This window comes from Mus musculus, chromosome 11, assembly GCF_000001635.26.
Source record: "Mus musculus strain C57BL/6J chromosome 11, GRCm38.p6 C57BL/6J".
NCBI lineage: Eukaryota > Metazoa > Chordata > Mammalia > Rodentia > Muridae > Mus > Mus musculus.
The window spans coordinates 94,054,547-94,069,073 of NC_000077.6; the positions used below are offsets into that span (position 1 = coordinate 94,054,547).

The 14,527-nt window shown below is 40.1% G+C and overlaps 1 protein-coding gene across 22 annotated transcripts in view; it reads left to right on the plus strand.

Moving 5' to 3' along the window:
* Positions 1 to 14,527, plus strand: part of Spag9 (sperm associated antigen 9) — a 130,048-nt gene that overhangs the window by 58,501 nt on the left and 57,020 nt on the right. For 13 of the 22 annotated variants that reach the window (XM_006534215.4, XM_030246315.1, XM_030246317.1 and 10 more), the window contains 2 exons: positions 13,347 to 13,554; positions 14,390 to 14,489. In XM_006534215.4, coding sequence (XP_006534278.1) covers positions 13,347 to 13,554; positions 14,390 to 14,489 — 308 coding nt within the window. Of the gene's footprint in view, positions 1 to 5,711; positions 5,754 to 13,346; positions 13,555 to 14,389; positions 14,490 to 14,527 lie in introns of all 22 variants that reach the window. The other 9 variants (XM_006534210.4, XM_006534214.4, XM_006534212.4 and 6 more) reach the window with 1 other exon arrangement.

Sequence of the window (14,527 nt, forward strand, 5' to 3'; positions counted from 1 at the left end):
CAAGGAATTTGAGTTGTAGAGCTAATAATAGGAGTACATGTGACTTAAAAAGGTGAGTAGCTTGTTCAAGAAAGGTAGTGTGGTGGCAGAAGTAGATAAAAGGATGGAGGTGGGTTTGGCAGGGAGGAGGAAAAGCAAACCCCAAAGACTAGTTCTATTGCATGCTTAGAAAACTAAAGTAGAATTGACAGGCAAAAGAGAAAAATGGATACACTGGAGTCCTAGCAAATGGGCAGGGGAAGGGAATTACATTCTCAACTGCAATTCCAATCTTCCTTGAATGGGACACCTTAGTTTTCCTAGGTTTTGCTGTTATAAGCAATGCTGTAGTGAGTAATCAGCCGAGGTCTAAAAATGAGCATTTAGAACTGAGAAAAACAATTTTAAGTAATTGAAAGGACAGGGTTGTACTTACTTAGTAATTTTTTGAAGAGTCCTTTATAAAACTATAATGTGAATACTATAGAAACACTGCAAGAAGCTCACATTGGCAGGTTCTGGTATGTAAAGGCAGTGGTGAGTGTGCGCTGTATTCTCCAGGGGATGTGCTTAGCATACAGAGCAGGAAACTAGACAGAGCCAGCATTCTTGCTGAGAGTTCTCCGTCCTCTTCTGTGTGTGGTAAAGTTCAGGAATTGTTCCTGTTTCCTTGGTCTTTATAAGTAGTCAATCTCAATAGTTGAGTCTCTGCATCATATTTTTGCTGTCTGTTCCTCCTAGGAAATAAAATATTAAGTTTTAAAATAACGAAGTGTTTTGAAACTTTTGAACTAATTTTATTCTATAGCAGAAATTAAAAATGAAAATGGGATTTTAACAGAAAGTGGATTGTATATTGTGACTCCGTTATTCTTCGTGCTTGTGACAGAACATATGAAATTTGTCCTGTTTGCAGATTTTGTCGTACATTTCCCCCACACACATAGCCTCATTTGATAGAGTCAGAAAAAAGAAAAACCATAGTCTGGGTTAGTGTGAAATCATAAAAGGGTAGGCTTGGTCTTGTCACTCATTGTAAACTTTTGGGGAAAAGAAGATAGAACTATTTCTTTGTGGAAATTTATTTCCTTTTGTTTTGGAGACAGGTCTTACTCTAGTCCAGGCTGGTCTAGAACTCACTCTGTATCCAAGACTGACCTTGAACTTAAAGCAGTCCTCCCACCTACCAACATGAGACCCCAGGCCTGGCTTTGTTGCACATTCATTGTGTTGTACGTTGCTAAGATGCTTACATATGGTGAGAATTAAAATTAATAAAAACCCAAATAACAAATACCATTTGAAAATGGTGGTGTTTAAAGCATATCTATATAGATATCTTCTTTTTTAAGTTATGTACACATAGGTGTTTATTAAATCTCTCTGATACTTAAATATTCAAATAAGCTTTCAGAATAAGGAAAAAGTAAGGACCTTGCCTTAGCCTCCTGTGTAGATAGAATGACAAGCTGTGCCATCAAGCCAAGACAGACCTTACGCTTTTACTGGTGCATATTGATAGCTCTCTGTGTGTGTGTATGTGTGTGTGTGTGTGTGTGTGTGTGTGTGTGTGTGTGTGTGTGTTTCTTTACGATAAATAAGCTTGAGCTGGGCAGTGGTGGCGCACGCCTTTAGGCCTTTAATCCCAGCACTTGAGAGGCAGAGGCAGGCGAATTTCTGTGTTCGAGGCCAGCCTGGTCTACAGAGAGAGTTCCAGGATATCCAGGGATACCCTGTCTCGAAAAACAAACAAACAAACAAAAAGATAAATAGGCCTGTGCTCTAGATGATTTCTTTGCAGCCTGCTTTGTTTCATTTAACACTATTTTAATTTAATTTAATATATATGAATGCTTTGTCTACTCATATGTATGTCTACTATCAGTGTGCCTGGTGCCTGCAGAGGTCAGAAGAGGATGATACTGGATCCCACAAAACTGGAGTATAGACTGTTTGTGTCACCATGTGGATGCTGGGAACCAAATCCTGGTCCTCTGGAAGAGCAGCCAGGCAGCCAGGTCTCTTAATAACTGAACCATCTCTTCAGCCCTTAAACGTATTTGTTGATAGTGTTTGTCGTTTAGTTATTTTTAAATGGGAGTTTCACTGTGCTGCTCTAGCCAGTCTTTAGTTAACTATGTAGATTCGGTTGGTCTTGAACTCAGATAGATTTGCTAGATTCTGCTTCCTGAGAGATGGCATTAAAGGTGTGTGCCACCATGCCCAGCCACATTTATACTTATGTAGAGAGAACACTTCCCCCCTCCTTTTTAAAAATGAGTGTAGAGATAACTATTAAACAAGTGCAAGCAGTGGGTTCACTGCCCACATCAATGGTTTATGTTCCCGAATGAAAGACACACAGACACACACACACACACAGACACACACACACACAGCCTTTATATAGTAATATGCCTTAAGCAGCTCAATAGCTGGCCACTGCCTAACCTCCATACAGTTAGTCTCAAATTATTACTTACTAATTCTGTGTTCTATCTTGACTTCTCTAGACCCAGTTGGGCAGCTAGCTCTCTGGGCCACACTCTCCCGGCTCTTTCACATGGTGGCTTTATCTCTGTGTCCTGCACTCTTCTCAGGCATAGTGGATCTCTTCCTCCTCCTCCTCCTCTTCAGGTCCCAAGCCTGGGAATCCTAAAATCCCACTTCTGTCTGTCCTCCCTAACTGTTGGCTGTTGACGTCTTTATTTACCAATCAAAACCCACCAGGGCAGATTACCATAAGCTACGTACAGTTCTTCTCATGTAAACAGTTTTTTGGGGAACATAATTAGCATTTGTAATACAATAGGCTCTAATTGGATAGATGAGATATGTATGGTTTTGTATGTGTGAGTGAGAGTGTACTACAGCATGAGGGTTGAGGGTGTTTGTCCTTGACTTCTATCCTGCTTGAGACAGTCTCTGTTTATCTTTATTGTTCACTGCTAGTCTTCAAGTTTCCCAGTACCCTCCCCTTCTGCTTTACAAGCACTGGGACTACAGACATGTGCTGCCCCATCTGGCTTTATATGGGTTCTAGGATGCAAACCTAGACCCTCACATGTGCATGGTGAGCACTCACCTTATCCAGTGACTGTATTCCCATCCCTCGGTTGCTCTTTTTTCCCTTGAGGAGTATGCTTCACATTTCCCTTCTCCCTCTGGGGTTGAACACCCCGATTGGCTCGACAGCTATTGAGAATAGTGCTGCAGTGCTGCAATAGGCACTGATGTTCAGATGTCTCTGTGGTGTCTCATCTCGGAAGTCTTTGTGTATATACCCATGAATGGTAGAGTTGGTTTATATGGTAGATGGATTTTAGTTTTTTAGAAATCTCCTGTTTTTTACAGTGGCTGGGCTAGTAGGATACCAGGGGTTTCTTTTGTTCACATTCTCACCAGCATGTGATACTTGTTTTCTTGATGATTGCCATGGAAACAGGAGCAAGATGAAATCTCAATGAATTTTTGTTGTTGTCCTATTTTTTAATTACATTAACTTTTCTTTTATTTGAGACAGTGCCCCTGGCTGTCCTGGAACTTATTGGGTAGACCAGGATGGCTTCAGAACTCAAACTTGCTTGCTTCTGCCTCTTACTGGGGATAAAGGTCTGCACCACCTGCATGGCCTCAATGAGTTTTGCTTTGCATTTCTCTAATACTTAGTACTGTTTGTTTATTTTCTACACAGCTTAATTATTCTTTAAAGATTTACTTATTATGTATAAATTACTGTGTTCTGCCTGCATGTATGCTTACACGTCAAAAGAGGACACCAGATCTTGTTATAGATGGTTATGAGACACCATGTGGTTGCTGGGAACTGAACCCAGGACCTCTAGAAGAACAGCCAGTGCTCTTGACCTCTGAGCCATCTCTCCAGTCCAAAACTTAATATTTTTAATAAAATTTTGCCAACTTTTATATTTTCGGGAGAGAAGAATAATATGCACGCACACACATATACATAATTTTTTTTGTATCATTCAGTTTCGTGTATAAAAAAATTAAATGTAGGAATGTAGGGGCTAACAATTATAGATAATTAATAAAAACACTGTAAATAAGAAATCTTCCCCTACCAGATCTTTCTTTTTCTTTCTTTTTTTTTTTTTTTTTTTTTTTAAGATTTTTTTATTTATTATTATATGTAAGTACACTGTAGCTGTCTTCAGACACACCAGAAGAGGGAGTCAGATCTTGTTACGGATGGTTGTGAGCCACCATGTGGTTGCTGGGATTTGAACTCTGGACCTTTGGAAGAGCAGTCGGGTGCTCTTACCCACTGAGCCATCTCACCAGCCCCTTTTTCTTTCTTTTTCTTGAACTCTTGATCCTCTGCCTCCACCTTCCAAATGTTAGGATTATAGACAAATATCCCATACCTAGCTAAGAATTAAAGCAGGTGGCAGGGGGATTTTGATAAATTTCCATACCAAGACTATTTAAAGTTCAAGATTGCTTTAAGTTGAAGAGAGTCTGTTTGCTCTTTTGTTTCTGGTTTGAGAAAGAAAATTATAGATAGAATAAATAGGAAAAAAAAGCCACCCTTTTATCCTTGGTGTTAATGAACAGTTTCAATAATGCTGAGGGAATGGCTGGCACACATTGTCAAGTGTGCCACATTGGAATATTTGTATGTTAAATGTTCACGTGACCAGTACAGATGTTGGGGAGATTGCTGTTATAGAAATAGTAAAGGACCTGTCATAAGCATTTCATCAAAAAATATATATATATATATATAAGGTCACAGGCAAGTGAGATGGCTCAGCAGGTTAGAGTGTTACTGTGCAGGCCTGATAACCCTCAGTTCAGTCCCCAGAACCCACGTAAACTATCTCAGTCACAGCAGTCCTACGTTAGGAGGAGAGGTGAAGAGGAGAGTTGTTTGGAAGCTTGGGGTCCAGCTAACCTGGAGTATGCAGCATAGTGCCACCGAAACCCGGCCTTAACACAGCGACACCAGGAGCCATTGTAAAAGCTGTCTTCTGACAAACACAGAGAAAATAGGAGGTACGGTCCTGTTCCATGTAATTGCCTGGAGAATAGCATCACTTCATTATAGCATTGAACTGAATGTTAACAGTAGTGGGCTGTTTAGTTTAGTTTTGTTTGTTTTGGTTTTTTGAGACAGGGTTTCTCTGTGTGGCCCTGGATGTCCTGGAACTCACTCTGTAGACCAGGTTTCCCTTGAACTTACAGAGATCTGTCTGCTTCTGTCTCCCAAGTGCTGGGATTAAATGTGTACACCACCACTGCTTGGCTATAATTTTTGTTTTTTGAGATAAAGTCTTAATGTCTTTTATATTTAAAAAGTGTGTCTGTGTGTAAGTGTGCACGTGGGAGTCAGAGGCAACTTTCGGGAGCTGGTTCTATCCTTCTAACGCGTGAATTCTGAGGATCGAACTCAGATTGTCAGACTTGGCAGCACGCACCTTTTCTTGGTAAACCATTCCACCTTAGGACTCACTGTGCTCCAATGCTGGACCAGAAATCACCATGAAGGCCAATCACCAATTAGCCTTCAGTCTTCCTGCCTTAGCTTTCTAGAGCTGAGATCACAGGCAAGAGTCACTGTACGTGACTTTCAAAACTCTCATTTTAAACCCAGGAGGTAATAGATGGAGTTATAGCCTAAGAAGTAGCATATGAACCAAAAATATAGATTTGTTAACACCGAGTAAATACATATTTTTTCTTCTTTTATAATCTTTCCCTCTACCCAGGTCAGCCATAGCCCTGAACCTCTGAAGGCTGTAGAGCAGGAGGTGAGAATGGTGATTCAGAACATTTTGCCAAAAGTAAAGAGAAGAGATTAACTATTGGTTACTTTCTCAAACTGCTATTCTCCAGATATCACATGCTCTGTTTGGAAGATTATTGATACTATTCTCTGAAATACAGAAGAAACTAATTTACAGTGGTTGCCAGGGCTTTACTATGACTATAATTTGCTCCTCCTTCAGAGTAAGCATTTGAAACTTAAAATGTAAGTGCATCCTGTGAAAAGTCTGTCTGCTTCCATTTATCCAACTCTGGGTAGGAAATTTTGCACACATTCTTTGCCTAGGGCAGAGTATATGTAGTCATATAGCCTTGCTTGGGGATACCAGGGTGTCATTTTTCAGAAAAAAATCTTTTTTTTTTCCATTTTTTATTAGGTATTTAGCTCATTTACATTTCCAATGCTATACCAAAGGTCCCCCATACCCACCCACCCCCACTCCCCTACCCACCCACTCCCCCTTTTTGGCCCTGGCGTTCCCCTGTACTGGGGCATATAAAGTTTGCGTGTCCAATGGGCCTCTCTTTCCAGTGATGGCCGACTAGGCCAACTTTTGATACATATGCAGCTAGAGTCAAGAGCTCCGGGGTACTGGGTAGTTCATAATGTTGTTCCACCTATAGGGTTGCAGATCCCTTTAGCTCCTTGGGTACTTTCTCTAGCTCCTCCATTGGGAGCCCTGTGATCCATCCATTAGCTGACTGTGAGCATCCACTTCTGTGTTTGCTAGGCCCCGGCATAGTCTCACAAGAGACAGCTACATCTGGGTCCTTTCGATAAAATCTTGCTAGTATATGCAATGGTGTCAGCGTTTGGATGCTGATTATGGGGTGGATCCCTGGATATGGCAGTCTCTACATGGTCCATCCTTTCATCTCAGCTCCAAACTTTGTCTTTGTAACTCCTTCCATGGGTGTTTTGTTCCCAATTCTAAGGAGGGGCATAGTCCCAATTCTAAGGAGGGGCATAGTCAGAAAAATTCTTGAGGTTAGACCCTTCCTATCTTTCCTTTAATCACCTAAATTTATACCAGATATATTTTACCTACCTGTGTCTAAAGTTTTCATGTTCCTTTGAGTCACAGATTCTTGTGGGAGTCTTGTTACAAAAAAACCTCTTTCTTAAAAGAAAAACTGCATGTACTCTCAGAACCTTGTCACTGTGTGCTGTAGTGAACCAAAAGAGTCTATACCAGTCGCTTTCAAGGCTGAGTTTTATTTGGGGAGAAAGTAACATTAGCATAAAATTACAAGGTAATATGTGTTATAGCTGGGGGCTTTGTATATGGGACTGGTTTCATGTTTGCCTTCATCTGATTTAAAGTTTTAAATCTAAAAGGCGGATAGATTGGTGGATATTTGTAATTCTAGTTCTGGGAGGTGTAGGCAGACAGATCCTTGCCTAGGGCTCGTTGGCCAGCTAGACCAGCTTATTTGATGTAGATCAGACCAATGAGCTACTCTGTCTTTAAGGAAACAAAAACAAACGGTGAATGATGCAGCCACTGAGCTTGCTCTCTGCACACATACACAAATGCATGCATCTATACTTTTACAGAGAATAAAAGGCAGACAAAAGCTATGTTTTCCCCTTGGTTAGTTTCTCTTGTAGAAATTATTTCATCCCAACCTGGGATTCTACCCCACCTTAACCATTTAGTTCTGGATAAAAACCACACACAACCTTTATATTTACAGTAAGCCTTAAACAGCACAAGAACTAGGCAAATACCTACCCCCTATGCTATTAAAATCTAGTTCCCTACAGATAACCCTGAATTATTACTTACCATGTTTCATCTGGGCTGCTCTTAACTCCAATTGGCCAGCCCTCAGGGCCACATTTTCATGACTCACCTAACCAATGGCAGCTTCTCCTTCCTCTTCACCACCACCTTCTCCTGGTCCTTTGATCTCAAACCTGGGAAGCCTAAATCCCACCCATATCTCTTCTGCCCAGCTATTGGCTGTTGACATCGTTATTTACCAATCAATAACTTGGAGGTAGGGTCACTTGAGTCTACTTGCAGACTCCAGGTCTTTTGGGGGGGGGGCTACACTTGGCATTACAATAGACAGCAAGACCAAACTTCAACACTCTCTCTCTCTCTCTCTCTCTCTCTCTTCTTCTTCTTCTTCTTCTTCTTCTTCTTCTTCTTCTTCTTCTTCTTCTTCTTCTTCTTCTTCTTCTTTCTTCTTTCTTCTTTCTTCTTTCTTCTTTCTTCTTCCTTCTTTCTTCCTCTTCCTCCTCCTCCTTCTCCTCTCCTCCCCCTTCCTCATTTGTTTGATCTTGTTTTTTGAGACAGCGTCTCTAGGTAACCCTACCTGTCCAGGAACTTGCTATGTAGACCAGGCTGTACTACCACTGCTGGGATTAAAGGTGGGGACTACTATGCCTGACCTCAGGTAGTTTCTTTCAAATGAAGTTAGGCAAATCACTTGTGGGGATACTACATTGGAGCATGTAGCAATTATAAATTGTCTTTAATGGGATTATTTATTCTCTATAGTTGTTAACCAGAGTTTGTAGACTATTTAGATAGTTCTGATATAGTGGCAGATTACAGTATATACATGTTCTATACAGCACCAGGTATGTGACACATTTATGAATGAAACTGAAGATGTTCTGAAAGGCTTCTAGGGTTTTTTTTTTGTTTTTGTTTTTGTTTTTGTTTTGTTTTGCCCCCTTTGGTTTTTTTGAGACAGGGCTTTTCTATGTAGCCTGGGCTATCCTGGAAAGCTCCGTAGACCAGGCTAGTCTTGAAATTAGAGATATACCTGCCTTTGCTTCCCAAGCACTGAGCACTGGGAGTAAATGTGTGTACCACTACACCCAGCTTAAGATTTATGTATTTTTATTTTATATGTATTTTGCTTGTATGCATATCAGTGCAGCACATGTGGTCTGGTGCCCATGGAGGCCATGATAAGTACATTGGAGCCTCTGGAGCTAGACTTATAGATGACTGTTACCTGCCATGTAGGTGCTGGGAATTGAACCTGTATCCCCTGGAAGAATAGACAGTACCACTGAGCCATCACTCTAGTTTCTAGGAGTTTATTAATCTGATTAAAAAAAAAATCCAGTAAGAAATGTCACAGAAATCAGATTACTTTTACTCTGATACCCTAAATGGGACCAACAGTAGTGACCAATTTTTTGACTTCATGATAAAAATAATATAATATAACATAACATAATATATATTTGTTTGTTTGTTTGTTGGTTGGTTGGTTGGTTGGTTGGTTGGTTGGTGCAAGGTCTCATTGTATAGCTCTTCCTGGTCCCTAAGTGAGACCAACAGTAATGACCATTTTTGGCTTCATGATAAAAATAAAATAACATTTGTTTGTTTGTTTGTTTGTTTATTGAGGCAAGGTCTCATTTATTTGCAAGGTCTCATTCCCAGCCTGGAACTTGCTTTGTTGACCAATTTGACCTCAAACACAAGGGTATCTGCCTGCTTTGTATTTTTAGTTTTGAGGCAAGGTCTTTCTCGGTAGTTCAAGCTGACCTTAAGCTCATACTCATCCTGCCTCAGCTTTCTAGTATGAACCACCATCCCAACTTTCATGTTAAGTATGTGACTTTGTGTATATTGTTAGATATGTTTATATTAATATAAAGCTTCTCAGAATTTTGTCTTGCCAATGGAAAGCTCTAGGGTTGGACATGATCGCTCTCCTGTGATCCCAGTTCTCCATCACAGAGAGCAGGAGGCTCTCTCTCTGCTGCATCATCCAAGTACTGAAGCCCAAGAAAAATAGGTCCCTTTGAAAATGTTTCCCCTCAGATTTATAGCAAAAGCCTTACTGGAGCTCATGCTGCGTCTCTGAGATGCAGCGACAGAGAAGCAAAGCCCACACAATGAGCTATTTTAAAGAGTGTAAAATATTCTTCTGTGGCAAAAGTATGAAGTGGAAGTTACAGATCTCAGGTTATTGGGTAGCCCAGGGCAACTTGGTGTGGTTTTCTTCTCAGGTGGTTTAATCCGTTACTCTCCTGCACCCTGACGTGTCATGCTCCTTCCTTTTAGATTTGCCTCTTCCCTAGTTCTTTGAATCCATGCTTTCAGGTGCACAAATGTATTTTGAAGGTGGATTTTTGCCAAACTGCTTATATTGTGAACTCTTATTAAGTAGAGAAATCTTAAATGAAAATAATCAGACATTTGAGCTGGTGGTTTTAGTAGCTAGATGAATAAGAGAGGGAAAAATCCAACCCCTCACCTTGATTTTCTTTTCTCAAATAACTTGAACTATTTAATCTTTTTTTCTGATGAACTTGGTTAAGACTTCTCTAGAGCAGTGATTCTTGATCTTGGTCACAACCCCTTTAGGGTCAAATGACTCTTTCACAGGAGTCACAGATCAGATATCCTGCATCTCAAATATTACAATTCAAAACATTAGTAGCAAAATTATAGTAACTAAATATCAATGAAAATAATTTAATGGCTGGGAGTCACCACAGCATGAGGAACTGTATTAGAGGGTCACAGCATTTGGAAGGTTGAAAACCACAGCTGTAGAGCTTTTTGAATCTATTGTCTTAGTTTGAGGGCCTCCATTAGGAACACAGATTATTACATTTTTAAAAGATGTATATTTTAAACCTTTAACATAAGTTAAATAGATATTTTTTTGGATGGAGTGTACATCAAAGCGAAGACAAAGACTTCATGCTGAGATGACGGTAGTTCATATTTTTTGTGCTGTGTCTTAGTTTGGGTTTCCATTGCTGTGAAGAGACACTATGGCCAAGGCAACTCTTATAAAGGTAAACATCTAATTGGGGCAGGCTTGCAGTTTCAGAGGTTCAGTTCATTATCATCATAGCAAGAAGCATAGCACTGTGCAGACAGGCATGGTGCTGGAGTAAGAGCTGTACATCTTCATCCAAAGGCAACAGAAGGAGACTGTCTTTTCTGCAGTCAGCCAGGAGGAAAATCTCTTCAGCACTGGGCAGAGCTTGAACATAGGACCCCAAAGCCAACCCCTACAGTGATATACAACCTTCAACAAGACCACACCTATTTAAACAAGAGGATACCTCCTAGTAGTGTCATTCTTTGTGGGCCAAGCATTCAAACACAGGAGTCTATGGGGCCAAACGTGTTCAAACCACCACGTGCTGTACCTGGGTCCCGACACATGACAGTCAGTTTTCCTGACTCCTTCCAACCAGCTAACGCGCTTGACTTAGTAAACTGTCAGATGCTTTCATGTCAGGTGCCAGTCACCATCCCAAGGAATTAGGGATTTTTTTATTTTGGGTAGGTGGGAGGTAATGGGGAGAATTTATTTGTTCCTTTCATTTGTTTCATTGGAAATGAGTCCTGCACTTGAGATCCACAGAAGAAAATTATTAGCACAATTTAGCTAATTTTATTACATGTGATTTGTATTACACTGGGTCATATCCAACAGTTTAATAAAGTGTGCATAGTCTAGAGTTATTAAGAAGAAGGAGTGGTTTACATTTGCTTAGAATTTAACCCTCCGTCCCTTTCCTTTGTCATAAAAGTAACATTCATCATTAAGAAATTTGGAAGGAATAACAAGGTATCATAAGCAAGGAAAATTATATGCCACCTTAAGTCTTTCTACATGCTTTTAAAAAAATCTTGAGGGTTGGGTATCATCCCTTATTCTTAGAATAACAGCATTCTGGTGGCTGAGTTAAGAGGACTATCCCAAGTTTGAGGCCTGCCTAAGTGATACAGAATCAGGCAGCTGGCATTATATAGTGAATCCATGTCTCAAAAAACTAAAATGAAAAATCAAGCAATGAAGAGAACACACACACCTAAAATAACAAGACAACCTTCAGACTTAATATGTGCACTATTTTTAACTTTGTTTTTGGTGTTGCTGGGAATTGAATTGAAAATATTATACATCTTAGGCAAGCTTTCTGGCACCAAGCTATACTCCAGCCCTACAGCACAGGGCTCTCCCCCTCCCTTTTTCTCTTTCTCTTTCTACTCCCCCTCTTCCCTCTCCTTTCTTCTCCCCTCTCTATTTGAGACATGTATGGCTTAGGCCCAGTCTCTTGAGTTGCATGATTGCAGGCATGAGCCATACTATACTTAGATACTACAACACAATTTTTGTTTTGTTCTGATTTGGTTTTGTTTTACTTTTTTTGTAATAGTATAGAGTAGAGTTTATTCAGGGAAAGGGGAGTGGAGTTAAGAGGGTAGTAGAGGCAGAGAAAGGCAGAGAGAGGAAGAGAGTAGAGAAGTAGAGGCCGGCCGGCCATGAACATGTGGAAAGAGGAGGAAGACGTTTTTTTGTTTTTCAAGACAGGGTTTCTCTGTGTAGCCCTGGCTGTCCTGGAACTCACTCTGTAGACCAGGCTGGCCTTGAACTCAGAAATCCACCTGCCTCTGCCTCCTGAGTGCTGGGATTAAAGGCGTGCACCACTACTGCCTGGCTACAACACAATTTTTAAGTGTTGCATAGTATTTTGTTATATGAATTTAATAGAAGTAGCTTGTTCTCTCTCATTTTGGTGCACCCAAATTATGTGTGGTGCTAGGGAGTAAACGTAGGGTTTCATGTGTTTTACCCAAGCACTGATATACACACCCTATAAATAATTTCCTTATTTCAAATTTTCTATCTAGAAAAATCTCAGCTGGGCAGTAGTGCCACACACCTTTAATTCCAGCACTTGGGTGGCAGAGGCAGGGGATTCTGCCTCATTTATAAGTGAGTTCCAGGACAGCCAAGGTTAAACAGAGAGACCCTGTCTCTAAAAACTAAGAAGAAAAGCAAATTTTCATGCTTGTCTGAGAAAAAAGTGTACATGATGTCTGTGCGGAGGTACACACATGCCACAGTGTATATGCGGTGTTGAAAGATAACTTTAGAGTCAGTTCTGTTTCTCTACCTTGGCTTTTGTACCAAAGGTGGAACTGAGGTGGTCAAGCTTATTTACACAGTAAGCACTTAAGTCCACTGAGCCAATGGTTCTCAACTTCTTAATCCTGTGGCCCTTTAATACAGTTTCTCATGTTGTAGTGACCCCCAATCATAAAATTATTTTTGTTGCTGCTTCATAAGTATGACTTTGCTGCTATTAAGAATCATAATGTAGGGCTAGAGAGATGACTTAGCAGTTAAGAGCACTGACTGCTCTTCCAGAGGTCCTGAGTTTAATTCCCAGCAACCACATGGTGGCTCACAACCATCTGTAATGGGATCCGATGCCCTCTTCTGGTATATCTGAAGAAAGCTAGAGTGTACTCATAAAATAAATAAATCTTAAAAAAATGAATCATAATATATAATGCAAGGTCTTGGATATGTGACCCCTGTGAAACGATCCTTTGACCGCAGAGGGGTTGTGGCCCATAGATTGAGAAGAACTGCACTAAGCCGTCTCATTGGCTTAGGAGGACTGATTTACATAGTACTTGCTAATGTACAGTCTACTGTCAGTGATTCTTCCTTTCTTTCTCTGACTCTTAATACACCCTGGACACGTTTATTTCTTAATTCATATTTGCGCTATCATAGAATAAATTACTTGCTTTAAAATTTTCTTAATTACTTTTTGTTTGTAGGATGAACTTTCTGATATTAGTCAAGGTGGATCTAAAGCTACCACTCCAGCTTCAACAGCAAATTCAGACGTATCAGCAATTCCTCCTGATACTCCGTCAAAGGAAGATAATGAAGGATTTGTAAAAGGCACAGATACATCAAATAAGTCAGAGATAAGCAAACACATAGAAGTCCAGGTTGCCCAAGAGACTAGGAATGTGTCTACAGGTAAGTGACTCCGAGTTCTTACTAGCAAAATATTCAGTCAACCCACATAATATAGGTGTGAGAAAATACATCTCTAGAGGTGTTACCTGCTCTAAATATATATATAGATGCTCTACTGTGTATAATTTTTAAATAAATTTAAAAGAAGTAATGCTTACACAAAGTTTTGGAGAGAGTCCCTTAGAGGCTAAGAAGAGAGCCTAAAGACAGTAAGGTAGCCATTTTCTGAACTTTACCTTAATATAATAGGCTATTGTGTTCCATCCCCTTATGTAGGTTTGTTTGCTTATGATAGGGTCTCACTATGTTGTAGCTTTGAGCTAAGTGGTCCTCATGCCTTAGCTGAATATCTGGGGCTATACGCATATACAACCATGCCAGTACCACACACTTTTTTTTTTTTTTTTTGAGATAGTATCAAATATCCTAGGCTGGCTTCAAGCTCACTGTGTGGCCACATGTGACCTTCAGCTCCTGAACCCTCTTGCCTCTACTTCCCAACTTTCCATGTGCTGAGATTACAGGCAGTAATCTATCCTGGACAGTTAGCATCCCCCTTAGATAGGAATAAAATCCGTCCCTGTGATATGTTGTACTATGTGTCCCACATTTAAATACACATGAAAACACGTACTTACTAGTAAGGTTACTCACAAGTTCTGGAGATTGGCTGTTAAACTCAGTGTGTGACATTGTCTAACCTCATATTTCCTAGAACACAGCCACGAGAGTTTCTAAAAATGTTCACTCAGTAGCTGTTTTAAAACCTAATTAGGCAAGAGTTTTCATAGATACATATAATGTATGCATTTATTTCACCATATTCTACCCTTAGAATCTGGTGAAAATGAAGAGAAATCAGAAGTTCAAGCAATCATTGAATCCACTCCTGAATTGGATATGGACAAAGACCTCAGTGGATATAAAGGTTCAAGGTACTAAGAATATCACATTCCGTAATTATCTTCCTTTT